Source organism: Vidua macroura, chromosome 3 (genome assembly GCF_024509145.1).
Source record: "Vidua macroura isolate BioBank_ID:100142 chromosome 3, ASM2450914v1, whole genome shotgun sequence".
NCBI lineage: Eukaryota > Metazoa > Chordata > Aves > Passeriformes > Viduidae > Vidua > Vidua macroura.
Genome location: NC_071573.1, coordinates 58,637,738 through 58,664,822, shown reverse-complemented (window position 1 = coordinate 58,664,822; position 27,085 = coordinate 58,637,738). Strand labels below are relative to the sequence as shown.

The following is a 27,085-nucleotide window of genomic DNA, read 5'->3' as shown; positions in this document are numbered from 1 at the left end:
GGGAAAGAGACATTACTAAGTTTCCAGCACACGCATGCAAGCCCCATTTAGGCATGGCTCCATGCACACACTCTAGACAGAGCAAAGTTAGGACTGCTGGCAAATAACAACTACCACTGGGGCAAAAAGAGAGGATTTGCTGCTGTGCTTTACTTGAAAGAAAAAAGTTTACAGATTTTTCTGGCTTCAAAACATTTGCAAGGAAGATATTACCATATACAGCAACTAGTCCTCTGCATCTGGGTGCATTTCACACATCAGTGCCCAGCATTGTTATTTTCACTTCTTTTTTTAATGGAATCAAGTGCCCTGTCTACTAAATAAGGGCTTTCTAATTTTATGTTATTTATTGCTTCAGAGGGGGAGGAGAAAGAATTTCCTAGCAGAGTAAAAATAAACTGGACATCATCAACCAGAAAAATGCCAACACTAACTGATAGAAAGTGTTTTGTTTAATATAAAACATAAATTATTTAACAGTGTATATAATTACTGAAGTCATTAGTAAAAGTTCACAAAATAATACTCAAGTAAAAAAACAGAGTAATGATGCTTACAAGTGAATAAGGACTACAAGTAAAACAAACAGCATAGCTGAATATGAAATATTTCATTCATACAAAAGAAAGTATATTTGGCAAGACTGCTGCCAAAGCAGCCAGGAACTCTGACAAAACTGCAATGAATCTTTACTATGTGCAGCACACCTCAGCTGAAATATACAACTGCCTGGAATTTGTAACACTAATTTATTTTGATAAGAACAAGTAGTCCTACTGAAGACAGTGTAGTTGCATAGGTAGTTACTCCACAACTCCCTTCAGAGCTGCAAAATGCAGTCCAAACACATATTTGATGTCAGGAAAGTATTTTTTGAAAACTTGTGTTTTCAGGTACACCTTGATGTCAGCACTTCCACATTCTGAACACTCTTCTATTTAACTTATGCACACTTTAAAATGCTAGTTTAATAACTTATATAGTGGTTGGGCATGTTTTGCTCTAGATCACACTTTTTTACTTGATTCTTTGCTTGCAATGGATTGATCTACAGCCTACACAAATGCCTAAGTGATAGTTTAATCATATACCAAATTAGGAAACATTGTATTTAACAGTTTCTGTTCTTTTCCAGTCCAGTGAGGAGCTGAACCTTCAAGTTCTGTTGATTTCAAGGAAGCCAGGGCAAAAGTCATCCAAAACAGGTTTGCACTATTGATAAGTCACAACTGGTACCGTTTTGCATATTTAAGTATTTTAATTTATTTGTTTGTTGTTAATCCTAGAAGAGAGATCATAATTGCAGCCTTCAACCCATGTAATGAACATCGCCCCAGTATTCAAAAATAAATTATGCCTCTGCGTCATGGCGTTCGAGCTCAAAGGCAATATTTGTCCTTCCATTTGTGCTTAAGTTTGAGCCTCTCGCTGCCTTTTTCTTCTTCTTCTTCAATTCCACCCCACAGGATGTAGGTTCGTTTTCAACACCATTAGTTGCAACTGATGACAGAGGAGTATCGACGCTCATTAAGTTGTGCTGATTTTCTCTCTCATTCCTTTGTATCCTTTTCTTCTTTTTCTTTGTACCTCTAGAGGAAAGTGGATATAAAAAGAGTAAAAGAAACACAAAGTTAGCCCAAATTTAGAGCTTTTTCCACCTACAGCTGATGTGTTAGACCAATTGTCTGCCTGTCCTCTTGAGCACAATGCTGAAACAACTACAAAAACTACTGTTCCACAGCAGATCAAAGACAAAAAAAACATGAAGACAAAATATGAGACCACTCCACTAGTCTACTTTTTATCATAGCATTGCTTTGAAAAGAACTGCTCATGATCTTAAAAATCAGCTCGTCTTGATCAACACAAAACAGATGTAATTAAAAAATACAAATTACTAGTCTCCTCCTCTCATAAAAGCAATTGCACTTGTCTTTTTTCACTTTCCTAAGCTCAGACACCAAAATACTCACAATTAAGGAGAGACTCCTGGTTTATTTATGCAACAAGAATAAGACATGCAGTCAAAGTGCCTGAGATTAGTTTTTCCATTTTAATATATCTGAACAAAGACAGAGTCAGAAATCACTTTAACGTCTATTTATGCTTATCAGCCTTCATACAGTGCCAAAATGATCCGTCAAGCTCCTGTGTTCCAGTTGATGCCTCTAACTGATCTTGCACATGATGGCAGGGATTATGCAGATGTTACCACTTCTACCATGAATTCCCACTCCTGGCAGAAGTTGTAACTTTATTTAACTATAAATACGTAACAATACTTTGACTCTAACCTTTCAAAGGAAGGCACTGTCTTTGCTCAAAATTTGTATTGCACCTAGCACAAAAGGGTCTTGGCTTATGACCTAACTGTTTAATGCTGCTGAAACACATAAGCAAATGGATGAATCAAGACTGAAGAATGTAATGTGTGTCTTTTCCACAAAAATGGTGTTACAAGTGCTGCACCGTCCTAATGTAATCAGATTTTATAGATGAAAATGTTTACACATCAGTCTTGCTAATGAACTGATGGAAGTTCTGAACTGATGAAGTTCCAACTGTAGTTGGAACTTTTTTTAGCGCTAAATTGTATGCTTATAAATACGTGGATTGCTGCAGCTCTAGTACTGGAACATCCTAAAGAAAAGGTTTGGGAGTCTAAGAACCTCTGTGTTAGGATTTCTAGAACAATTTGAGAAGTACTGCTAAATGAGGAAACTAGGGTACAGAGTCATAATTATTCAGTGCTGTAAGTATCAGTGTACAAAACCCAGGGTTCAGCTGGGTCTTGTGCAAATCTATGCAGAGCACTACCTAGTGCAGCTCAAGAAAACCATACAATGGGAACACCTATGTCCTACCTAAGGACATACTGGCTGTGCTGACAAGTAGCACCAACCATTACTACTCGAAGGGTAAGGGTACTATGCTACTTCCAATATAAAGCTACTCTAACTTTGAGAAGCAATTTTCATCTTTTTATTATTTGAACATCAGATGTGACGATGTATCAAAACTTAGATTAAAATCACTTAGCATAATTTCTCTATTTCTTCTAGAGTCTGCAGAAGACATATCAACTTTTTGGCTAAGATAGAAGTCCACTGGCATTTTGTATAGAATTTGTTTTCCTATTGCAAAAGCATATTTTTCACCCAGAAATTCTCAAAAAATAGACATTTCATAACAACTTGTCATTCATGTTCTTTCACAGCAGGTATTGTGGCTGTAGTGAACAATACTGTTCTAATAAGCAAACCACTAATCATTCATTTGGCTTAGCAAGTTGTGCAGGTATTAAAGTTTCACTTCTCCATACTGAAAGTGTGTACTTGGCAACCACTTGATTCTTAGGAGTTATGCAGTAAATAAATTTTAATATATGTCAATGTGACATGACTATTAAGTGTATTTTCAGAGAAAACAGGAAAATAACAGCATGTTTTAGGTGGAGCAACTATTTAAGTACAGACTGGACTGGATCTTAAGTCACATTGATATTGCTGCTAGATGCTGAAATAAAAACCTTTTCCAGTTAAGATGGCAACACTTGCATGTATTCGAATTTTTAAGGATATTTCAAGACACATTGACTGCAGTGAGGAAGAAAACTAGAGTCCTGGCAGGTCATGTTTTTGGTAACAGTAAAGTGAGAGTTTTCATAAAGAATAGGCAGCCCTGTTTCTGAGCTGTTTTATTATCTGATGTGTGCTGTATAAATACCTATACCTACAGAAATATTCATAGTTCTTCACACTAGTGGCATCAGCAGTGTCAGAGGATTCTTTTCTAGCTCTCAAAATAAGGCGACAGCTTGGGGTCTTTTCTGGAAAAAACCTGGTTAATGTGGTCACTGCTGTGAAGTGCTACGACATGGAGCATGCATGATTTCAGACTGGAATCTCCATGATGCTCCTGCTCCCTACAGTTCAGGATGAGGGAGCACATTCCAGTGATTCGAGCACGTAGGGGTCTTCTCTCACCTTTTTGAAATGTAACTGAAGTGATTATTGGGCTCAATTCCTTCAGTGTGACATCTTCTCAGGATAGCCCTACTTTCAATTAAAATGAGAATTTGTATTTGCGATGACTCAAAATTCTTGAATTTTCTTAAATCATTTGTGATTCCACATTTTAAATCTGTGGTCCTACATTTTTCAGTGGATGCCCTAGAAAGGTCACTCAAAGTAATTGTTTCCTGAAGTCCTACCAATGGAGTTGAGTTATCCCAAATTTTTGATACTGACTTCTAACAGACTGTGTCAACTGTCACAGTAACTGTGCTTTTAAGGCATTTCCTTCCTTAATGTATATACTACTAGAATAGTTGTGACCAAAATTCAACACTGAATTCTGTCAATGTGTAGTTGTACAGCCCACTCCTCATCGTGCTTGAGGGTTAAACTTTCCACTCACAGTTTATTTTCAAATCTAGATACAGCTGGAGATACAAAATTCAGATTTAAAGGCAGGTTCAAATGAGGTATGTCTCTGCATCTACAGCATAATGCAGATTATTTATACGAGGAGGGAACCAGTCTGGCAAATGATCAGTGAAATAACTTTGCTTAGGTGACAGATACAACGGCAAACGTGAGAAGTATTTTCAGATATCAATTTTTGAAGCAAAAATGGTTGCAAAAGCTAAAGATATTGTGGAAGCTCCTGTTCAAAATGCTGAGATCTTATCTGCTTACAGCTTTCACGCAACAGAGAGCTACGATTTTTAAGAAATGCAAGTGTCATTATCAGAGGTGCTGCTGGCATCTTTTTAGAATGTGAAAACCTTTTGGAATTTACATTAATTAACTTTTAGAAGGTGCAAAAATACCTTTCAGTCTGCAGCAATAAATCCTAATACATAGCTAAGGGATGCCAGTGAGCAACCACATATCCCTGAATTTTGATTGCCATATACATTATAGTCCTTGCTCTTCTGGGGACGTGCATATATTTTTGAACTGTTATTTCCTTCACATTTTGGGCGTGAAGCACCCTCCCACTGATCACCCTAAAGCTAACTTCTTGTTTTGCTTGAAAAAAAAAAAAATCAACCCTTCCAACATTTCTCACAGTTTTCAAACAACAGTTGTAGGAATAACACTGCAAATTGTTTTAAGCATTTCTTGCTTACTGTGTTGCAGGTGAGTCTCTATCTGTGTCATGTTTGGAGATAAATTTCAGGTCCCCTGACTTACTGCTGACTGCTGTCATCTGTAAACGAGACAATAAAAGCAGGAAGGTAAAAAGACAACAGACAACGGAGCCAACACATGTGCATAGAAAACCCACCAGCTTCCTGAATAAGGAGAGAATATACCTCGTTTGAAAAAGAATGTCTATCAGCCATAAAATGTTAACTCCTATGTGGTTACAAACAAGGAAACAGTGCCCTGCTAAAAAAAAAAAAAAACTACTTGCAAATAAAAGGCAGTTTTCAGGTATGTGCAGAAACAAGAGGTTGTGAATCTGCTTGGAGACAGCTTAAAACACACATTGTTTTGAAAGAATTGTTATTTGTGCTTTTATAAATACAAAAGTAGAATGCTATAAAGCCTTCTTATTGCACAGTTTTCACAAGAAAAACCTTTTTTAAGCCTCCAAGTTTCATTCAAAAGCAGTTCAAATCACTCCAGGTTAATTTGTAGTTCAGGTCTAAAAAGATTCCCCAGATCTGGAAAAGTAGGTTCTCTCACTTCCAAAGTAATTAGAGGGTCTCTATACCACTTGCTCCCTCTACAAACAAACCTAATTCTAAAAGGTCTCAAACTTAATGAAAGAATTCCCATAAGGAAATGTAAATGCCCTTCCTGAGTCTTCAGGAACAGGTTATTTTATCAGTTTAATATTATTTTTCTGCTGACTTAGAATAAACAGGATCAAGCTCCCATTGACTTACTGAATTCACACATTTACACTGTGCACAACAACCATGTTCAAACATTAGTCATTAGAATTAGTCTGCTGTAAAAACACAGATTGCTGGATTAGTTTAGACAAAAGTCAGCCTATTAGAATACAATAATGTAGCATTGGCAGGCCTGGGAAGAGAAATCATCTACTTCACACACAAAATCCTTGTTAATACAGTAATAAACTTGAGACTAAGTCAATGGTAAAAGTAAACACAAAAGAAGGAAATACAATACCACTGATATGAAAAATACAAGGGAGTGTTGTAAAGGGAATGATTCCAAGTAATTAATACTTCCTTCAGCATTTATAACCTTGTGGTTCCTTGCCATACACAATCATTAATTCATTCTGCTTACAGTCAAAACAAAATATTTTTTAGAGAATCCTGTGTGAATGGTGTTGAACCATTTTTACCCACATTTTTGAGTATATATTACAGAATCTTCTCACTGTACTAATACTATAATCAAATATTAACCATTCCAAAGAACGGTAGAGTAGAATTCCCTAATGTGCTGCTACAGAAGACTGACCTTTTATGAAAAACAGACTAATACCTTTTAATACTTTCAGACATCTAAACACAGAAAATTATCCTTATTTTACAGTTAGAAACTTAAAGTATCCACTAAATTAAGCTACTTAACTGAAAAATCTTATGATCTGTTTTAAAAAGAACTCATCACATAGCCTTTCATATATTAAAACACAGGTTTTTAGTATGAGTACCAAGGAAAGAGCAGCATACAATTGGAGACATTTGAATAGCTGTTCATCTCACATGGCAACTCATGAGAATTCCTAGGTCTGTGGAAACAGACTCCCAACACTCCACAATGCTGTTTATGACAGCTTTCTTATTTCATTCCTACAAACTTTCAAGCATGTAACAAAGGAGGAACTAGATACTAGATCTTTATGAATCAGATCTCGCTGTCACTACCTCCTTTGGTCTGTCCCGCACACCTTTGTGTCCCTCTCAGCCTACTCCTCGACCTTCTTTTCCCATCCTAGTGATGTAAAAAGTAGTAGTACTGAAGAAATGAGGGGATCAGTGGCAGATGCAAGGAGGCAGTGCAGGAGCTGGTGAAAGAAGGGGATGAAGCATCAGGAGGAAGAAGTGGAGCCTGGGAAAACATGCCAGAGATCTTTGGCAAAGAAGGTGCGGTAACACACACTGGGAACTCACTAAGGACATGTCAATGTAAGGAGCAAGCCTGGGAAGGCTGGAATATGGAGGAGTTGAGGAGGCTGTTGATCTCATCTTTGTCCATTTCTAAACCTCTCAACCACTTATTATGGGCAGATCTCCCAGGAAGCTCCAAACAGCTCTGCACTATCATCACTGCCTCTGTACTAAGATGCAGTAGAGCTGGTGCTGGAACAGGCATGGTGTGAGCCGTGACACTCTCCAGATCGCATTGTTAATATCACATTATTAGGGCAATGTTTGCTTTAAAGAAAAACACCCTAAGGTTTCAGACACTTCTGAGTATTTTTCTATTCACAAGAACAAATACCAAACAAAATGAGCTCATTTGTACAGTGCCACTAATGGTGTTCAATTTTGTTGCCATCTTCTAATTCTCCCCCTGTTTGACAGATATAGCCCACCAGAAGAAGAGAACATTAGTTCATGTCAACTGTAAAAGCTTGGATTTTCTAAAGGTTTTTTTTGCCTTGTGATCATAGAAATGAAAATTGTAATAAAGTACGTATTTTCCTTTTCTAAAGGGCTTGCTTGCTTTATAGCTCTTTCATTTCATACTTTGCATTCTCTCTTGCTACCACATAAGAAGCAACCAAAGCAATATAAATAAAGGCAAAATACACAAAAGCATATCAAGTTCCTGATCCCTGCTATAGAATCCACAGCAGTAAATCAAGCACTAAACCTGTTCACTAAGCCTCTGCAACTTGTGGGAGCAATCAGGTATTTCAGAACACACTTTCTAAAAGAACCTGAAGCAGTGGGCATCTAAAGGAAATACTAAGGACATAGTCCTATCCCAAATCTATGTTTTTAGTGGTGCTTTCCTCTAGGCTGCGCAGAGTTATCCCTAAGACTGGTCTGCAGAGATTCTCTGGCAGTCTAGGAGGTAGATGAACAGAATAGAGTGGTGCACGAAATCTATTCAGATGATTCAAGCCATGACAGTAAATGAGTTTGCTCTACAGCCTACAGAGGAACTCTCCTATAAAAGCTGTTTCTACAGAACTTCATCTAATTAAAAACTCATTGGATCACAGATGGCAAGAATGAACATGTCTCTGTGCCTTTTCATGCTCGTCTTTAGGACACTACACTCAGTATTAAGTCTGTATCTTGTTTTTTTATTATGCAGTCCATGGATAAAAGATTCACAGCCACGTATTTAACTGCCCAAAACAATGCCAATGCCTGCTGTCAAAACTATTCTAACAAGTCAAGTTCAGGAGAAATGTGACACCACACCTCATTCATAATTTTCTTCCCTGCTATTCTGCACCCATCCACACATTTCCCCATTAAATGAACAATTGGCAGAATTTGCTAGCAGAATTACATATATTTATTTTGCCATGACCTTCCTATTTAAAATGCAATTAACTTACAATTGCTTTTGCCCCTCTTTAGTGTTTTTAAAGAACAAGACTGACCATATTCTTGCCCTTATATCTAAAAGTATTAGCTTAGATGTGATAATCTAGAAGAACCACGGCTCTGTATACAAGACAGACATTGGCATGAATTTCTCTCTTTTGCATAAAAGGAAAAATCTGTTGGGTGAAAACTGTAGTCATGGCTTAACATCAGCAAACACTGCATCTCAGAAATCAAATCCACTACATGAGTTTTTGATGGATAACAAAAGGAGGAGAAGGAGGAAGAGTGGAGACAAGATACTTCAGACTGAAGCAGTATGGTTTAGAACACCTGTTTTCAGTCTTATCAATTTGGCCTCTGGGAATTTATACAGGAGCACAGCTTTGCATTAACATTTGCATTAAAAAGTTCAATTCTCTTCAGAAAGAGGCCATGAGGACCCAAGGAGAAAAATGGGGAAGGGAGAGGTTAGCTTGGTCCTGAGATAGCATGTGTCTTAACACATATTAACAGCATTTTTGGTTCCGCTTGACCAACTCAGTGGCTCAGCCTGATTCTTCCTATCTTTAAACAGACTGGTCACCTACAGTAAACACCTATGCAGGAAATGTCACCTTTTCTTTTTTCCCCCAACAGGTATCAATTTGCTTATAAACCAGATACCTTCTCTTTCAATGACTCAAGTAATACTATAGACACAGGTGTAAATATTTCTTGAGACAGATCACATAGCTACCAGCTTACAAATAAAGTAGCACCACACACACTTAAGAAAGAGTAATTCAACTTGCACATGCAGCTGACACGCTGGAGGGAAAGGATGCCATCCAGAGGGACCTCAAGAAGCTTGAGAGCTGGGTCTATGCAAACCTCATGAAGTTCAACAAAGTGAAGTACAAAGCCCTATACCTGGGTTGTGGCAATCCCAGACACACAGCTGGGCAGAGAAGTGACAGCCTTGTGGATAAGGATTTGAGGGTGATGGCTGATGACAAACTCCACATGAGCCAGCCATGTGTGCTCACAGCCCAGAAGGCCAAACAAATCCTGGGCTGTATCCAAAGGAGTGTGGCCAGCAGGTCATAGGAGGTGATTCAGCCCCTCTACCCTGCTCTTGTGTGACCCCACCTGCAGTGCCGTGCCCAGTTCTGGACATGGAACTGTTGGAGCAAGTCCAGAGGAGTGTCACAAAGTTAATCAGAGGACTGGAGCACCATCCCTACGAAGGCAGGCTGAGAAAATTTGGGCTGTTCAGCCTGGAGAAGAGAAGGTTGTGTGGATATCTCATAACCTTTCAGTATCTGAAGAGAACCTACAGAGAAGCTGAAGAGGGACTTCTTTTTCTGTGTCCTGACTTCAGCCAGGGCAGGGTTAAATTTTGTGCAATAGCTGGGAGGGGCACACCTCACATCATTGCCAGGGTTGGGGGAAAAAGGACTCTGTTGGAAAAGGATGTTCCTTCCAGTCCAAAACTTGGTGGAGAGAAGCCATCTGGCACTAATTTATTGTAGCAGGCTCTACAGAGAGCATCTTTGGATGTGAATCACTCTCTCTTTTTTACATTTTTGTTATTAATATTGCTGATGTTACTGTTCATTTTCTTATCTCATTGCTGTTTACAGTAAATTCTTCTTATCACAACCCATGATCTTCACCTTTTGTGCCTCCAATTCTCAACTTCATTCTGGTACAGTGGAAAAGGGGGAAGAAGCGGGAGCAAGAGAGTGGTGTGTGGATTGGGAGAGCCTCAGTGGGGGCACTGAAATGGGGAGTACCATTCCCAGAACAGCCTGTAATGACAAGACAAGGAATAATGGGTACAAATTGAGAGGGAGGAAATTTAGAGTTGGGACTAGATGATCTTTAAGGTCCATTCAAAAACCCCTTCACATTCTATGATTCTATCTCAAACAGTACAAACTGCATTTTAAAGGAAAAACAGAGTACCGAGAAATAGGAAATTAAAGAACTCAAAAGCTAAAATATGTTAATATTGGGCAAAGATTAAGAAAAATGGCCTATTCCTCATAGATGGTGCCATAGTAACATTTCCTTCAGATGAATGATTTCTTAAAGAATAATCAAAGTAATTACTACTTCAAAAGTAGGATTTATGAAAAAATATCTATTTTATAATGCTATTAAACAATGTATGTGGAAGACTACACAGTAGCTTTGCAGATTGATTCTAGAAGAGCATGTCAATACCTTCAGATGTCAATACCTTCAGAAAGATAGATCTGTAATCATATTAGCTAGGAATGAAGCCCAGAATTATGAACTTCACTACAGAACTTTCTAATTCATTTGAAAATCACTTTTTTTTTCTGCTATCTCCCTGAACCTTGAAAATGAACAGACTTCATGATATGTCAAAGGTCTTCAGCTCTATCCACTGCAAGTTTCATTGTATTAATTCCTTAGTATTTCCCTCATTAGCACAATCACATCTTCCTATTTACCCCTCCTCTTCCTAAAATATAATCCGTCTCTGAAGTGTTCCTCAGTAACCTGAAGAAAGGTAACATTAATGCAGAAAATAGAAACAGTACAAAGTATAAAAGTGTTTGATGAAACTAATAGAAAAATTTCCAGCTATTGTTTTTGAAATATGGAACAAGCTTTCCATGCTTTTTATATTTTTAGATTCAATAAATAAATTTTAAGCTCACAAAATCACCCACATGTAAACAGCTCAAGCTCAGGGGGAAAGCATCAATTGCTTGGCAGGTTAGTTTCAGACACACTGGGCTAAGTAGTCACAAAGTCTGACAAGGACCTCCTCTCGGGGAAGAAGAGTGAGACCATGAATTATTTATGTGAACAGTAGTAATCCCTAACTTTGTTTAAATATACATGGAATCAAGTTTTGATGACCTTTGGGTAGATTATTCAAATTGTGCAATAATAATGTGGTTCTTGCCAGTAAGCCTTTTCTTTTTTTCTATTTACATCTTGACATCATTTTCCAAAGATAAATATACCAGAAAGAATACTTTCTTACACTTTTAATGGGAGTTTAAAATTTACTGTTTTGTCTATTACTAATTCCTACTGTTCTCATGTAACATAGCATTGCATATTTAATATTCAGAATCCAGTTACATGTATTTCATGCAGTGAGTGGCAGGCTATTGAATTATAAAACATGTTCACAAGATCTTATAGCCAGCAGAAAATTTCTGGAAAAAAAAAAAAGACACACTATCGACTTTGAAATGTTTCTGATTGGCCAAAATTTTGCAAAACCCACTATGGTTTCTAATAGAACCCTATTTGAATTCCTGTCCTTTCCACCTTCATCTTAAGGAACCTGAAACAACACATTAACTGGAGCAGCCAGCTGTTAAGTCCATCTCTATTTCTTGGAATTCTTCCTCAGTGCAGCGAGAACTTCACTCCATGAAATTTCAATTGGCAGTTTACATGCATGTTGTAATTAAAGATGATTATGACCTAATTTTGTGGCTCAAGAGTTAAGTAACTCCTAAGGCAGGAAAACAAGGTTTGCATAAAATTATTATTATGAATGCAAAACTGATGGTAGAAAGTATTTTGAAAGAAAGTTCTTTGAACTAAACCTTTTTTAGAAATTATTTGCAAAGCTTAATATTGGATCTTAAGTATTACACCCTCTTCTAATGTTAATAATTCCACTTTATTCACTCATAAAGCTCTGACGATTACCTAGATATGTGTGTGTAATATCTGCAGTTGGAAAACTATTCTTAATTAGACTATCTGGTATTCTCAGTAATTAAAACCATAGTCATAGTCAACATTTTAAGTGCCTTATTTAGCCTTGAACAGTACCAAAAATCTCACAAGTAATTGCTACGATGATTTTCACAGTAACTGTTTTGCAGTCTTAACAGTGCTAAACATTTGAGTAACCCTCAAAAAAACCCAGAAAGAATAGATATAGCAGACCTAGGTATAACTAAGTATTTGGGAAACCATTCTTGTGCCCAAAAAAGCAAACAACTAAAATATTAATTTGTATTTTCCTGCTTGTGTCAACAACTTAAGCAACAACCTAATTACTTAATATTACTCAATAAATATTTTTGGATTAAAAAATTAAAAGTTTTTCTGCAAAGTAAAAAAAAACCAAAAAAACAAAAAACAAACCCCAAAAAAACCCAAAACAACAACAACAAAAAAAAAAAACCCCAAGGAAAAAAAACCCAAAAAACCCCAAACCCTAAAAAACCCAAACAAAACACAGGGTTTTACTAAGTTTTTCTTATCTCCCATATAAAGGAAATTGGCAATTCCCTTCATCAGGTCTTATACTGAAAAAAAGTGAAAGGAATAGGAAGAAAAGTTGCTGTGTCACTGCTGCAAGACAGGAACTGCCATAACCGATGAGCCCCCTCAGTGGTCATCTTAGCAGTTTTGTCTCAGAAGTCTCTGGTATTGCCTAAAGTCAAAGCCCTGTACAACCTTCATTCATTCTGGCAAACAGATGAATGACAAGTTGTTTCTTCAAAGCAGAACTCTGCAGCTTTTGCAAACCTATTACATTTCAAGGCTTCATAATGTTACAGAGATTTGATTCATCATTTGGTTAAACTCACTATCTTCTTGATGGTTTATATGGTGCTGATGTGACTTGAAATTAAAAAAAAATCTGCCAAATTGTGTTTCCCAGTCATTCCAATGGTTTTGAAATCTCAGCCACTACCTCAGCCTAAAAAGTGTTATTAAAGCAATTAACCCCTAAGCACACACATTTAAGAGTGTCTTGTAGTAGCTGAGTTCACCAGGGTAACTAAGCATGGCATAAACAAAAATTTCCTTCTACCAACAGTAGATGTGTTCCATTCCAGCTTAATACACCCTGATCTTGATTAACAGCAGAAGGAAAGAAAAACAAAAGAAAGAAGTGTGCATTGACTTCACATCAGGTACTGCTTTGTACGCTCTCTCCACTGCTCATTCTTTGCTAGTTTAATCTCATATGTATATCCCCTTATATAATTTTTCCAGGACCTGTTTCACAATCTCCCTCTAGACTCTGTATGATTTTGTACCCTTGGCTGCTGTGCAAGATGAAAAGCAACATATTTGCTTGGTTTTGGACTGATACTGTACACTTGATTCATTATGTCTTTCTTGTAGACTACGTAGACTACTACAAAATTCCAATTAATTTTTAAATATGTAGTTAATTTAACTCAAGGTACAAGCAGAATTCAATTTAAGAGCATTTTAATTAAATAATATTAAAACTCATTGTTACTAAAACAAGTACTACCAGTAATAAAAAAACTAGTGTTAAAAAATATGGCAGCCATAGACACATGAGAAATTCTAAGCAATCAAAACTAATCAAATGTTGCTTCTCACAAAGCTGAATAACAAATATGGATTGCAAATGTTAGTAACAGTAGTTGGTGTACATAAAAGTATTGTGCTACAATAAATTGACTAAATTCCTACCAGATTAAAACAGAAAAAAAACCATGGATAACAATGACCAAGTCTAATAAAAATAGGTATAACAGTGCTTCTTTCTCTTCTAATCCAGGTATGAGTGAAACTGGGTGATTTCAAAAACATTCTCTGGGATACCCTCCTTGCCTCTAGCCATGTAGACAATATATTAAAGAAATCTTCAGTAACTTATTTTTCCTATATTTATTCCAGTCTGCTTTTATAGAAGGCAGTACAGAAGGCAGTAGTACATCCTTGTATTTCCTGGATAATGGTTTGCCTAGGAATTTCTCAGCTACAAAGAGGTAGAGGATAGTTCAGATTGATTACTACTCAGTGTAGTGATTAATTCCATTTTTCAAGTATAGTTAGGAACAAAACACTTAGTAATTCGATTTATACAGTTGGCTTCAAGAAGACAGCTGGCTTCAACAAGATTGCCAGGTGAGTAATCTGTGCTCAATACTTTATTATATGCTACCTCTCTATATTCACCTACTAAAAACAGAAGCTGCACAAAAAAGGCCAATTGAAACAGTCTTGAATGTTTTAACCTTGAACACTGCAATGCCTTTTCCAGCCTAAGCAATTCTATAATTGTAAACACTATGGAGCAAAGATTAGATGAATCATTTGAGAAGTCCCCAAAAGCTGTAACAACACAGAATATGCTTAGAGTCTTACAAATCAGACACAGAATATTAGATTCAATTTTAGTAAAGCACAGGGAAAAGTCAAATAATTTGAAAGAAATCTGAACAACACTTTTAAAGTAGTTGTGTTAGTACCATTTCAGTAAATGAAAATGAACAGTTGTGGAAAGTACACTTATTAAGGATACAAAGATTTTGAAATAAAAATTTCTTAAATTCTAACAGTTGTTGAAGTAATTTTTAAGTATTTTTTTTCCTAGAAGATATCCCATGTTTTAAGACAACTATCAGTCTTATTTCACAGAATGGAAGCATAAGCATGAAAAATTTCTAATCCCCTGAAGAACTGAGACTCAATTGGCCTGCTTTGCATATAGTGGAATCTTTAAAATTCAGGGGAAAAAAACCCAATCCATAAAAATCAAATGTCTGTTTTTTTTTTCCTGGACTAAAAAGCGTGTCCTGTTTCTTTTTCTTCTGTATATTCTGACTAACAAAAATCACAGAAACAGGAATGCTTATGCACACGTAACTTCTGTAAACTTAGAGTCAGTGGGAGATTTGCCATCCATTAGAACGGTGGAAGCAAGCAGGATATTCAATTGCCACATAATGACACAGCTGATTCCACACAGGAAAAATATTAAACTTCTGCTGAAAATATACCTGCTTGCCTGGAATGAGATCTACACATAAGAAGTTTTTACATAAAAGATCAAAAATTAATACAGTCCATGTGGCAAAGGCAACCTACCTCTATTTACAGAATTCTTCCTTCTCAAATAATAATAATAACCTTGTAATTAGTATAATTAGTATTAGTATAAATAGTAATAACCTTATCTAGTGTCAGAAAACCTTCCTCTGCTTCTGTTGGTCCTTCTGGTAGGAGAGGAGCAGAATCTGGTATTAATCCTGAAGGTTGTTCTTCATATTCTTCTGAAAAGAGGAACCATAATTCGCCATTATTAGAGCTATGAAAGAATTTGTGAACCACCATGACGTTACAATCTAGCCAAAACCAGGATGTGAACGAAAACAGGTGAAAAATGTTTGAAGGCAAATGTTGTATGAGAATTTATGAAAATTTCTCCCATAAACCTTTATTTATACTAGTAAGTTTAGATTTAAATGTGATTTATATATTGGTTATTTATTTATTGGTATAAAAGCATTCAAACATTTACCTAAGGACAAAGTCCATAATGTTAGGAAGCAGTGGATACTTAACAAACCTATCTTAAATATTTATTTTGATTCAATAAGATGATCATCAACTGCAATAGGAAATTATTTACCTTTTTTTTCACAATTGGACAACTGCCTCAAAAATTTTGTTTAGGTTTTGTCTTTGTTTTTCAGAACATTTTTTTTAAGGCCCTCACTGAAGACTCTTCCTCCAGATTTCTGAGTTACCCTATAAGGAGGAAAGGCAGGGCAAAATGCACAGGATATACAAGGAGAGGACAATAGGGAAGGGCATAGTAAATCTAACTTTAATTGACCCCACCAAGTGAGCACAGTGTTATGTACAAGTGTTTTTTAGGAAAGAGGCTTAAATACTAGATTTCACTTTAAAGGCATAGGGAGGAACTAAAAAATGGGGGAAACCATCTTGAGAAATGTTGGGTTAAAAGATTTCTAAATACCAGTATAACTCCTAGTTTAATAGTTTAGGGAGGCAAATGAATTTCTTGTAGTGTGCAATCACATGCTGTGTCCACAAGCTGAATATTTACACCAGCACACTGAGCATCTTTACAGCAGTGGACTAAGTAGGAAGCTTCCTATATTATTTGTTCAAATTCACCTAGGTTTGTCTGTATCAGTTTAATCAAAACTGTTTTAATAAAAAGGACCTGGTAGCAACTTCAATGCTCAGATGTGAGATTTAGCCATTACTGTTCTTTTAAAACTTCATACTGAAATCCAGATATTTGGGAACTGAACATTCTCCATGAGAGCAGGGGGAAAATTAAGAGCTTGTACAAAAGCTAGATTTAATGGAAATTGCCTAACAAAAAAGCCCAAGATGTTTGCGAAATGCTCTGTTGTGCCCTAAAACATTGCCAAGCTGTGGCCTGAATTAAGTGGCTCTGTGTTAGAAGAGACAAGGGATCAATCCAGCTGACAGATAATTAAGTCAGTAATAAGCTGACTTATTCCATAAGCTGCAAGTGCAATGGTTAGCTAACTTAATACAATTTTTGCACCACAATAAGTCATCATTATGCCACGTGTGTACTACATAAATTCCTATCTTCAGAACAATAAGCAGAACAGCATGGTAAAATCTTGGAGCATCAGTTAAACCCGCACCGGTATACCAGGAAGACAGCAGTAAACTTACTTTCACCAGCCACATAATTAGCTGGAAAATAGCCTTGCTGTCCATTTGCTAGGCTGCCAAACCACCAGTTATCATTATCTTTGTATAACACTTGGATAATGTCACTGCGATGGATGGTTAGCTCATCTGATCGATGCGCTGTGTAGTCATAAAGAGCCACTACCTAAAAGAGAGATAAGAACACCACAGCTTTATCACAACCATGCCACAGAGAAAAAAGCGCAACATTCACTTCCTCTTGCAGAAAAGCAGCTGAAACCAAAGCTGCACTTTGGTAAAAGCTGAGGCTGCCTTAAGTTTTGCTAATGGGATCAGGGGTGGTGGGAAAGCAGCAGGAGAGGCAAGATAAAGGACTGTGGGATTGCAGAAATGGTTAAGAACATTCAATTCACTAAGATTAGCTTCAAAACAGCAGCTGTTAGTTTTATAAGCAATTTGCTTGTGAAGCAAAAAGGAAAAAAAAAACTTCATACAGTCACTTTCTCAGAATTGTTACACCACCTTCAGATCCCATTCTCTGTGTGCTCATGAAGCATATGTGTTTGAATAAATACTTCAACAGTATGACAGCTTTATCCAAGGAAAAATTTAATACAAAAAGACATTGCAAAGTTTTGCTTTGATCACTCCATTTTTTTCTTTCTTCTTTTCTATTTTTCATTTGTTTTGTTTAGCAATAAGCATTTGGATACACAATTTTATAAATATCTGCAAAAAATACATTTATGTTCCATTTCACATAATGAGACTATTTGACAGTGAAATTCAGTGCAGCTATACTTTTATGAAAAAAAGTACTAACAGTCATCAGGACCATGGATACTATATATGATAAACTACTAGAAGCCTGCTTTCTACCCTGAATATGAAAATATCAAGTACAATTTCTTATTTATTTCCTATGCCCGATGAACAAAAATCTGTCCTTGTGAACTCTGAGCAGAGAAGCATGAAAGGAAAACAAATGAACTGAAAGAATAATGGAATTGCTCACTTCCCTCATCATAAGTGAAGAGCAAAATTATGACCTATTTTACAAACAGAATGCTGCTTCCCTACCTACAATCTTCACCTCATATTCCTCTACTAAATTTTAAGTATAGGTCAGAAACAGGGATCATTAGGAGCAATAGGAGGGATAACAGGATTGAAAGAGACAGCAAAGTTATGATGATACAGATAAGAAAAAATCCTTCTTTTTTATTATTCATGCAAGCATTTAAATTTTAAGACTGCTGAATTCCACAGTGCTTTTTATATTTGTATTTCTGCTTTGAGCAAGATCACCTGTGAGTTGCGTGTGTAAAAATATAGCCAATGTCACTTGTATTTTCAGAATTCCATGTCACCAATTAAATAGATTAAATCAGTTATGAATGGGAAAAGATGGAAGTGATTCTACCATTGTAAATTTTATGTGCCGTTTTGTGAGCTGGTCAGCACCAAAGAATTAGTATCAGCATAGTTTTCAGTAGACAGGAAATTTACCTAAATATGCATTCAGAAGTCCTGAAGCTTTTACATAAAGAAGCTAAACCATGAAATGTGTTTTATCTTAACTCTCCTCCCTGCATTAGGAAAGCCAAGAGTAATTACAGGTTGGTAGTACAGAAATATGAACTATAGAACAGAACCAAACTGAACCAAACTAAACTACTCTAATGAGCACCATGACCATGTCCAGTAAGAGGTGCTCTAACAGTGCCAACTTCAGTTAAGTGACATTCTCATGAAAACCATGAGGTCACTTAAGGTAAAAAAATCCAAAATCCGAAAAGGAATGTAGGAATGCAACACTAATTATTTGGCACCATGAAAAACAATGAAAGCCAGACCAAGAATTACTTTGTTTTGCAGTGTCTTCTGCAAGACACTTCTGGTGCAAATGTTGTGTTTTATTAAAAAAATTATAAAAACTCAGTCACATGGAAACTGCCATAAACAGTTCAAACCAATCAGGTCCCACTGTCTCTCAGAAATAAGAAATTAATATACCAATGTGTTCTGTAATAGAACTGGTTTAATAAGCCTGACAATTTAAATAAAATGTGGAAATTGCCATTATATTCTCTGTCAACATATGATCAGAAAAATGACCATAACAGGAGATACGAAATGCATCTCAGAAACAAAGAAGAGTGTAAAGCACTCACAATTACACCCAAAGCAGTGGACTTCCTTCTGGTGTAAAATGTAAAAATTTGTCAAGTTCTATTTGGGTCAATGTCCAAGCAAAAAAAAAAAAAAAAAAAAAAAAATTTATATTCAACAAAATTTTACAATATTGGTTTTCAAGACTTATATAAACCCAGAAGTAATGTAGTTACACAGTTATGAACATCTTTGTAAGAATTACAAAATCTACAGTAGAAAAAAAAAAAGTCCTTAGGATCATGCTAAAAAAAAGGCATGCTTTCAAAAGCAGATACAATATAACAGGTACAGAAGATATTGCAAAAAATTACATAATACTTACTGTCTCTTGCTCGGGTGGACAACTGTTTCCTCCTCCCACTCCCAGTGGAGTCAGGCTGTCATTCTAGAAGAATAAGTTGTTTTAAATTTTAATATGAAGCATTTTGCTAATCTATGATTGTATTTTCATTTCTCCTGTAAGACAGTAAGAATTATCTGCAACAAAATGCTTTTTTCAAAAAAGAAAAAGCAGAAGTGATGTTAAGCAACACTGAGTAATATTGGCTATTGGCTGGTTGATGTTTAGAAAAAGATATTAAATTTTTCAAGCATGTACACCACACTAAAGACACATCTGGACTGAAGACTGTGCAGTCCAAGCTTGTTTGCATTGCGAACACTACAGCAGATATTTAAGAAGTTTTTGCAGTGAACTTTACCTCTGAACCAGTATGCAAAAATGTCACTTCCATATAATGGAATTTTAGATTGGTCTTAATAGCCAGGACTTTAAGTGTAATTGTTCTATCCTTACCCCTTGCTCTTCAGACTTTCAATTAATTCAGAAGAATAGTAGATATATGTTACAATAATGAGGAGAAGCCTGTACCTTAAAAAATTTTGATTTCTGTAAAATAATCAAATGCTTAAACTAAAAGATTTAGAATAGAAAAATTATGAAAATTAGCAGAGGAACAACAGACTAGGGGAAAAAAGGGGAAGAGGTGGAAGTCCTTTGCTGGTGTTACTTAATTTTTTTTTCAATGGTCTATCTTCACAAAGGGGAAACCAATTTCCCCTCAATTTTGTATGCATCAAAGGATACACACTATTATACAGAATAGAAATATTACACAGCAATTAAAATATTTTAGAAGCATTAAATGTGTGCTTTGTGAAGTGAACACTTCCACCTCTAACAGATATACTGCATTAAAACCATTAAATCTGAAATTTTTAATCCAATGTGCTTCACCTCTTTCATATTTTATAGCCAATTCTTTATGTATCTTTTGCACAAACTTCTTTCTCTTCTTCTGCTTTTAAAAAATAAATCTATAATGCATTGTTCTTTTTATTTTCAGTGTTTGCGGTTTTTAAAATTTTTTATTATGGTGGCCCAAGGAACATCATTACAAATTACAGAGAAAATCCTTGCAAATCCTCAGCAGAATAAATGCCATTCTTGAGAACAGGCATTCTTGCCCTCAGTGTGCTTTCCATAATTTAGCTGGGCTTATCCCATATGGGAAAGAAATCACTGACTATCCTGAACTCCATCCAGCCTCCAGATTGTTTTGGTACTGCCACAGTAGTTACAGACACACACAGCAGTTACAGATGAACTCAGTACAAAAGTGAACAGTTGCACTCAGTTCTTATCATCTACCAGAACATCTAAGCCTACCACCTAAAGAGTTCTGAATAATTATGTACATGCACAGAAGGGAAAAAAAAAAAAAAATGAAGTGTAACTGCCTGATTTGATAAACAAATTTTGAACAAAGACTGGTGGAGCTGCAGTTCAGAGTTCACTGCTTGTTCAGTGGTCTACTGCTAGTCAGCACTGCTGTACAGGTTTCAGCTAATTCTCATTTTCCATTCTCAAGGTTAAGAGAACTGCACAGGCAATGTGCTTAGCCTGTGGGATGGGAGTGCCTCCTGTTGCTCAAAAATGATTCATCAGAATTATTAGCAGCATTACTTAGGTATCTAGTTCAGGTACTCATATTGCCCCATTATTGTGTCTCAATCTCTCTGTCTCTCATTTTTTAATAAAGAATTTATGTGGCTCTCAAACACTCATGAACAGCTCGAATAGAGCAAGCTGTGTGGAAATAACAAGCTAACATCTATGAGTCACCCCGAGACTATGCTGAATGTTCTCAGACACTGCCTTAAACTTTTAAGGCAACAACAATCCAAAAAGAATTGAAGAGGTGCTCTGAGTATGTCACCGGCTGCACACACCTCTACCTCCAGCTGTCAAGGGCAATTGCCATGGCTGCCTACCACACACAGAGCAAGGCTGCCTCTGCTGTGCCCTGCCATCCCTCGAGTAGTGCCAAGCCATTCCTCAAGTAGTGCCAAGTACCAGTTACACCACAGGCAACATCCAACAAAAACTAGTGGCCTTTCAGCTTAGAAGTATCATTTTTTAAATGCCGTGTCCCAAGATTAAGGCATGTTTTCAGTATTTTGATAAAAACAACAGGCATATTGAATAGTATGAATACATGATTCTTAATACAATATTAATGTCTCCCTGTTTTCATGCAGGATGGAAACAAGCTAATCCTTTTCCTGCACTGGAACAGATGTGGAGCTATAGCTTTATCCTGAGGAGTTGGTCTTTTTGGGAGGCAGACCATCTGTGAGAAACAGAAACAAAATGCTTGCTGGAAAAGTGTGCTATGTCACACTGATTGTGGTTGAACAAAGCTGTCAGGAGCTTTCAGCATTAAGGAACATTCTCAGAGGAAGATAAATAGATCCATCAGTTGATGAAGAGTTATACACTATGGAATATCACACTGATTATCCATGACTTACCCACTTAGATACATAACCTTGACATTTCTAACTCAAAACCAAACAGAAATGTTTCAAGATGCTGATACAAAAGAGAACCACTGCATGTGAGAGTAACCTGATACATTGTTGCATCAAGTTTTATTGATTCCTGATAATAGCCCAAATTAAAATGTTTATGGCTTCTTTTTAATTTCAGTGATTGCTCAAATGAAGGTTTTGGTTTTTTGATGCAGATGTATAGTGGTATGTATACAGGATTTGGGCATTAGACAGATTTGGGCATCTCATTCCCTTAGGAGAAGGAGCACTGAGAAAAAGCAAGTGATATCTTATTGCTGCCTTTTCTGCAAAAATTCAGGATTTCATTTCTACTACTGAACCAATATACTTAAATTACCACAATATCAAAATTTAAAGAAAAAAAAATTATTCATATAGTTTCATATGCTTCTTCCTTATATGTAAACATATTCATTCTAACACAATAAACATACAGACTAAATCCCACTTCTAATTAGCCATTAACTCTTGTTAATAACAACACTTGGAAAATAAGCTTTTCTAAGATTAATTTTATGCAGACCCTACATACCAGGGTGAACTCCAGTGTGTATGCACACATGGCCAAAGTCAGGCTTCCTCCTTTTCCCATCAGTGACAGACTCAGGGACACGAAGAAGGACAAACATCTATTTCCTGGATGCTTCTCAGTAGCACTGCTTCCCTCCACTCCACCCCCCCATACCGGCTGACATAGTGTAAGAGAAACTAATGCAAACACTCCAGAAAAGACAAAATGAATGTGTATTCCAACTTCTCTTGTCTGTCCAGTAAATCTGAGCCTCAGTGTGTAATAGCCAACATTCTGAGGCTGTTACCTTTAGCAGATTTCTTTTGTGGCTGCTTTTGGTTTTTGGTGGTTTCTTGATCATTTTTTTTTTTTTTTAAACGAGAAAGAATAAGAAATTAACTTCTAGAGACTGACTGAAAACCCTTGGTTGGCTTAAAAGTTAATATGCAAAACATTTAAAAATTCTACAGAATAAATCTGAAATTTTACTGTTGCTCCATTGTCTTTTTCCTTAATATCCTAAAGGTTAGAGATTTACTTAATAATGTCCTTCCCTAAGAATGCTATGCAGTCTCTTTACTCTTTACTAAGTGAAGTTTTAAATTAAATGCTATGTAAGATGAGACTTAGAAGAAAACAGCCGGATACTGTTAGCACTTTTGCATTTTGTTCTCATTCTCTGGTCCTAGCTCAGGACAACTACCTACAAATTTAGTCTATGGGAAACAGAAATACCAATACTAGTATTAATAGCTCAATTAAAATTAAAAAGTATCAATTGGCAAGAATGATAAACTCTTCTTCAGTCATAATTAATCTGTCTGTAGACATTGTAAAGTTACTTCCTTAGGCTTCAGATGACTACAATCCTGATTTGATTACAGTCCTTAAATATTTAATAAGCATGGGAATCTATAATTTGCCTAGAGGAAGAAAGGACCAAAACTGCACCAGGCTGCACTTTATTGAAACCTGCAATGTACAAACAGAAATCAGAAATGCAAACACAGCTGCTGCAGTAAAACCTACAAGGATTACAAAAAAAAAAAAAAAGAGAGAGAGAAAAGAAAAAAACAGAAAAAAGACCAATTCGAAAACATGTGAAATACTCCAACTCCGGAAATGATTCAAAACCTCTTCAACTATTTTGCCATTTCTAAAAATGCTAGGTTTTGATATTAATTACTCTGTTAACCTGCATTTATTTCTATATATTAATGCATTTACAATAGAAGTAGTAAAAAATATATTCAAAACCTTACTTTAGCCCTCTCAAAAAAAAACTATTTTAAATTAGCCGCAACCTAGCATTTTACGAAACAGTTGGTCCTGAAAATGTTTATCAAGCTTGCTATGGTGGAGAACACTACAGAACTGGTTGAACAATATATATTTTTCCCTAAAAAATTACCTATTGATGGCTAAAAATTTGAAAACATGAAAACAGAAATCATTTAGCAACTAACATAACACCGATGTAAAAACATACTTTCAACATTTCTTGGTGAATCCTATGTATCTTACAAGCTTGCCACAATTGTCTTAACAGATTCTGTTAAAAAATGTAGGTCCAAAAATCCTAAAGCAATCCAAACAAAACCCCAAACTGAAATGGTAAAACAGATTATAAATGACCCAAGTTAATTTATATCCATTTATAACATTTCTCTCAAGAATTAAAATCAGTGCAATTACAACAGAATATTAAACCATGCCATTCTGTCCATGGGAGCAGGAGGATGAACATCTCCAGTACAACAGGCCCAGCTTCATGGAGACACAAATGCACTCAGTATTCAGAAGCATCACTGCTTCTTTCTTCACTAGTTTTTCCATACATTTTGTGTTTAATACTGGTTCATCAAATGTATAGTTGCAATTAATGGCAGATTAATTACAGATTCTGTTGGATTTTTATTATGGTGATCAGGAAACCAGAAATAAATGATATAATGAACATAATTAGGAGAAGCTAACAATCATTATTTAAGAGATAAACAATTAAGTAAACAGAGGATAGCTATGATTTAACTTATTACAAAAAGATGAAGTATGATTAAACAATGAAAACATGGTGCTACAATGAGAATTTCATTCCAAATTACTCTTTGCTTTTCTTTCAGCTACTCATCAATGCCTGTTTTTTTAGTAAAAACAAAAAACATGCAAGTGTGATCTTATTCATTTATTTCTAAACAACAAAAATTAAGTCATGAAAAAATATAAAGCTTTTGATTTGCAGATATCTGATCTCACTACCAGCTGGCCACAGCATAAGCTAATTTGGCCATGTAGACAATTGGTTTGAAGATATCTCTTTTTTGAATAAAGACAGGATAAAAAAACACCTCTCTACAATGAGAACTTGTGAATAGTGGCATTTTATAGTTAAACATCAATTTAAAAAAAATGCAAAGAGAGAACTCCTTACCTTCTGTAGTCTACCCAATAGTGTTCGACTAAGAGGATTTCCTACTGGGCTGAAGCACCCTGTGAAAAGAAAAGGCTGTGAATTTTCTGCTTGTTATCCTTTTCCATCGAATAAACCATTTTATTTTAAAATCATTATGTTAGCAGGGTATGTTTGACAAAATTCTAATGAAAAGCAGCAGCATCTTTCAGTCACAACTATGCATCCTTTAGACAGGAACAGTTGGAGGGTTTATTTAACTAACAGACCTGACACAAGGTTAACTAATCCAATATTTCCATTCAAATGATTTGGAGAAGTAGCTCAAGCTATGTCCACATGCCACCTCGTGCTCAAAGCTGACACTATTATCTAGGCTGTATTGCTTTCCTCTTCATTGAAATTCCAAGTAATGCATACAAAGTTTTCCAACAGAAATGATCACAAAAACTCACAAAGGAATTACTTCCTTATTTTATCTGAAAGAATAACTATTCCTATTCAGTGGTTCCCTTTGATCATCTGAGTTCCTATCACAACACATCTTGCTGTTTATTTTATTCACCCTCTACACAGCACACTTGAACAAGTACTTGTAAATTCTTTTCTTTTCAGACTATTATGTTAACTACTAAGCTCAGGAAAATCCTTTCATCATCTATGGATTTATCTTTTTGTTATTGGTCTCCTTAGCTGTATACTTAAGAAAACATCTTAAAAAGAAAAGATACAAAAAAAAAATCAGAAAATCGTTGAACATGACAGTGAAAAATGCTACTGCTTCACTGGAGAACAGTTTCTCAAGTACAGAAATGCCAGGCAACACAGAGTTAAGCTCACTGGATTTTCTCTGTGAGACACTAGCTTTGAAGTAAATTTTGTTTTTAAAGAAAAATAAGTTCTGAAAACTCATTTTCATTTGCCACACCAAAAAACCTGCTTTTGAGGAGTCCAGTATCTGAATAAAGAGGACTTTTCAGATTCCCATGTACTGGCACAGCTCCACAAGGAAACTTGCACAACTACACCTAAAGTATATTTTCTAAAGTCTAGTGGTTTTGACTTTCACAGGAGATTTACTCAAAAATGTTTAATCATTAAGATATTAAGATATTTCTAACTAGAATAAAAGCTGCAAGCTCAAATAACTGTAGTTGAACCATGTTCCTGCAAATCTGCATGTGACTAATCTACTTGTGAGAAATCCCAAATACATGCAATAATGGATTATTCAGCTTCATGTATGAGTTAAAAACATTTTGATCTTTATAATTTAGAAAAATCTTGTATAAATTTTGGAACACTTTGTTTTCAAAGGCTTACTTTGCTTTTATTACTTTTCCCCACCTCTTTTAAGAAGAAGAAAGAGATGAGAATGTAAACCATTTTCTGAACTCAACCCACACTTAAAGACAGTAGTCCTGAAGGCAACCTTTTTTTAAAATAAGCTATTTGCTAAAACATTTTTTCAGCACTAACCACAAGTCAGTGGGGATATTACTCCTATTAATACTGTTATCTACACACTCACAAAGTCAAAACCAGAAAACCAGTCAGAAAAACTGCTACAGAGATGATACTACATATGGATATACTATCACATACACATGTTGTATCAAGTCTTTGAAGAAAAAACAAACAAATTGAAAACCAATAAAATGTCTGCATGATAAAAAAATTTTTTTAGACAGCCAGTTTGAGCATGGGAATGTTGTGCCATCTCATACAAACCCATGCTAAGATAAAAGATACATTAAATATTTGATAAAAACAATTGTTTGTCTGGAAAAATATTAAAGTTTTAATTAAAAACAACATTAATCTGCACTTTATCTGTAACATCATTGACCTTCATATTTTTCTAAGGAAAACACACATTACTTCCAAGTGCTCCTGGACTGTACGTTTATGCATGCCAGTACTCCTGTGCAGCCTCTATATTCAGCTGCTTATCAGGTGAAAACTCTATGAAAACTCTGTTGGGAGTGATATTTCCAATTACACCCCAATAAAGGGCAGTGCAGACCTGCTATGCTGCAAGTGTAGGACAGCAAATGTGTTACTCAAAGATATAAGGAGCGCAGTATGGAATTCTAGAAGCTGGCACTGGTTCAGACTCAGTGTTTTCCATAACTAAAGACAAAACAAACAGAAAATTCTTATTACTTTGCTTGAGGTATAGACAGACCACAGCACACCTGGGCAC

General features: G+C 35.8%; 1 protein-coding gene across 3 annotated transcripts in view; it reads right to left on the bottom strand.

Annotated features, from left to right (window-relative positions):
- Positions 1 to 434: 434 nt before the first annotated feature.
- Positions 435 to 27,085, bottom strand: part of AHI1 (Abelson helper integration site 1) — an 84,331-nt gene continuing 57,680 nt past the window's right edge. For all 3 annotated transcript variants that reach the window (XM_053974257.1, XM_053974256.1, XM_053974258.1), the window contains 6 exons: positions 24,901 to 24,959; positions 19,425 to 19,487; positions 16,949 to 17,111; positions 15,437 to 15,537; positions 5,138 to 5,217; positions 435 to 1,589 (listed from right to left, as the gene is read on the bottom strand). In XM_053974257.1, the coding sequence (XP_053830232.1) occupies positions 1,352 to 1,589; positions 5,138 to 5,217; positions 15,437 to 15,537; positions 16,949 to 17,111; positions 19,425 to 19,487; positions 24,901 to 24,959 (704 nt within the window). In that variant the 3' untranslated portion in view covers positions 435 to 1,351. The remainder of the gene's footprint in view (positions 1,590 to 5,137; positions 5,218 to 15,436; positions 15,538 to 16,948; positions 17,112 to 19,424; positions 19,488 to 24,900; positions 24,960 to 27,085) is intronic.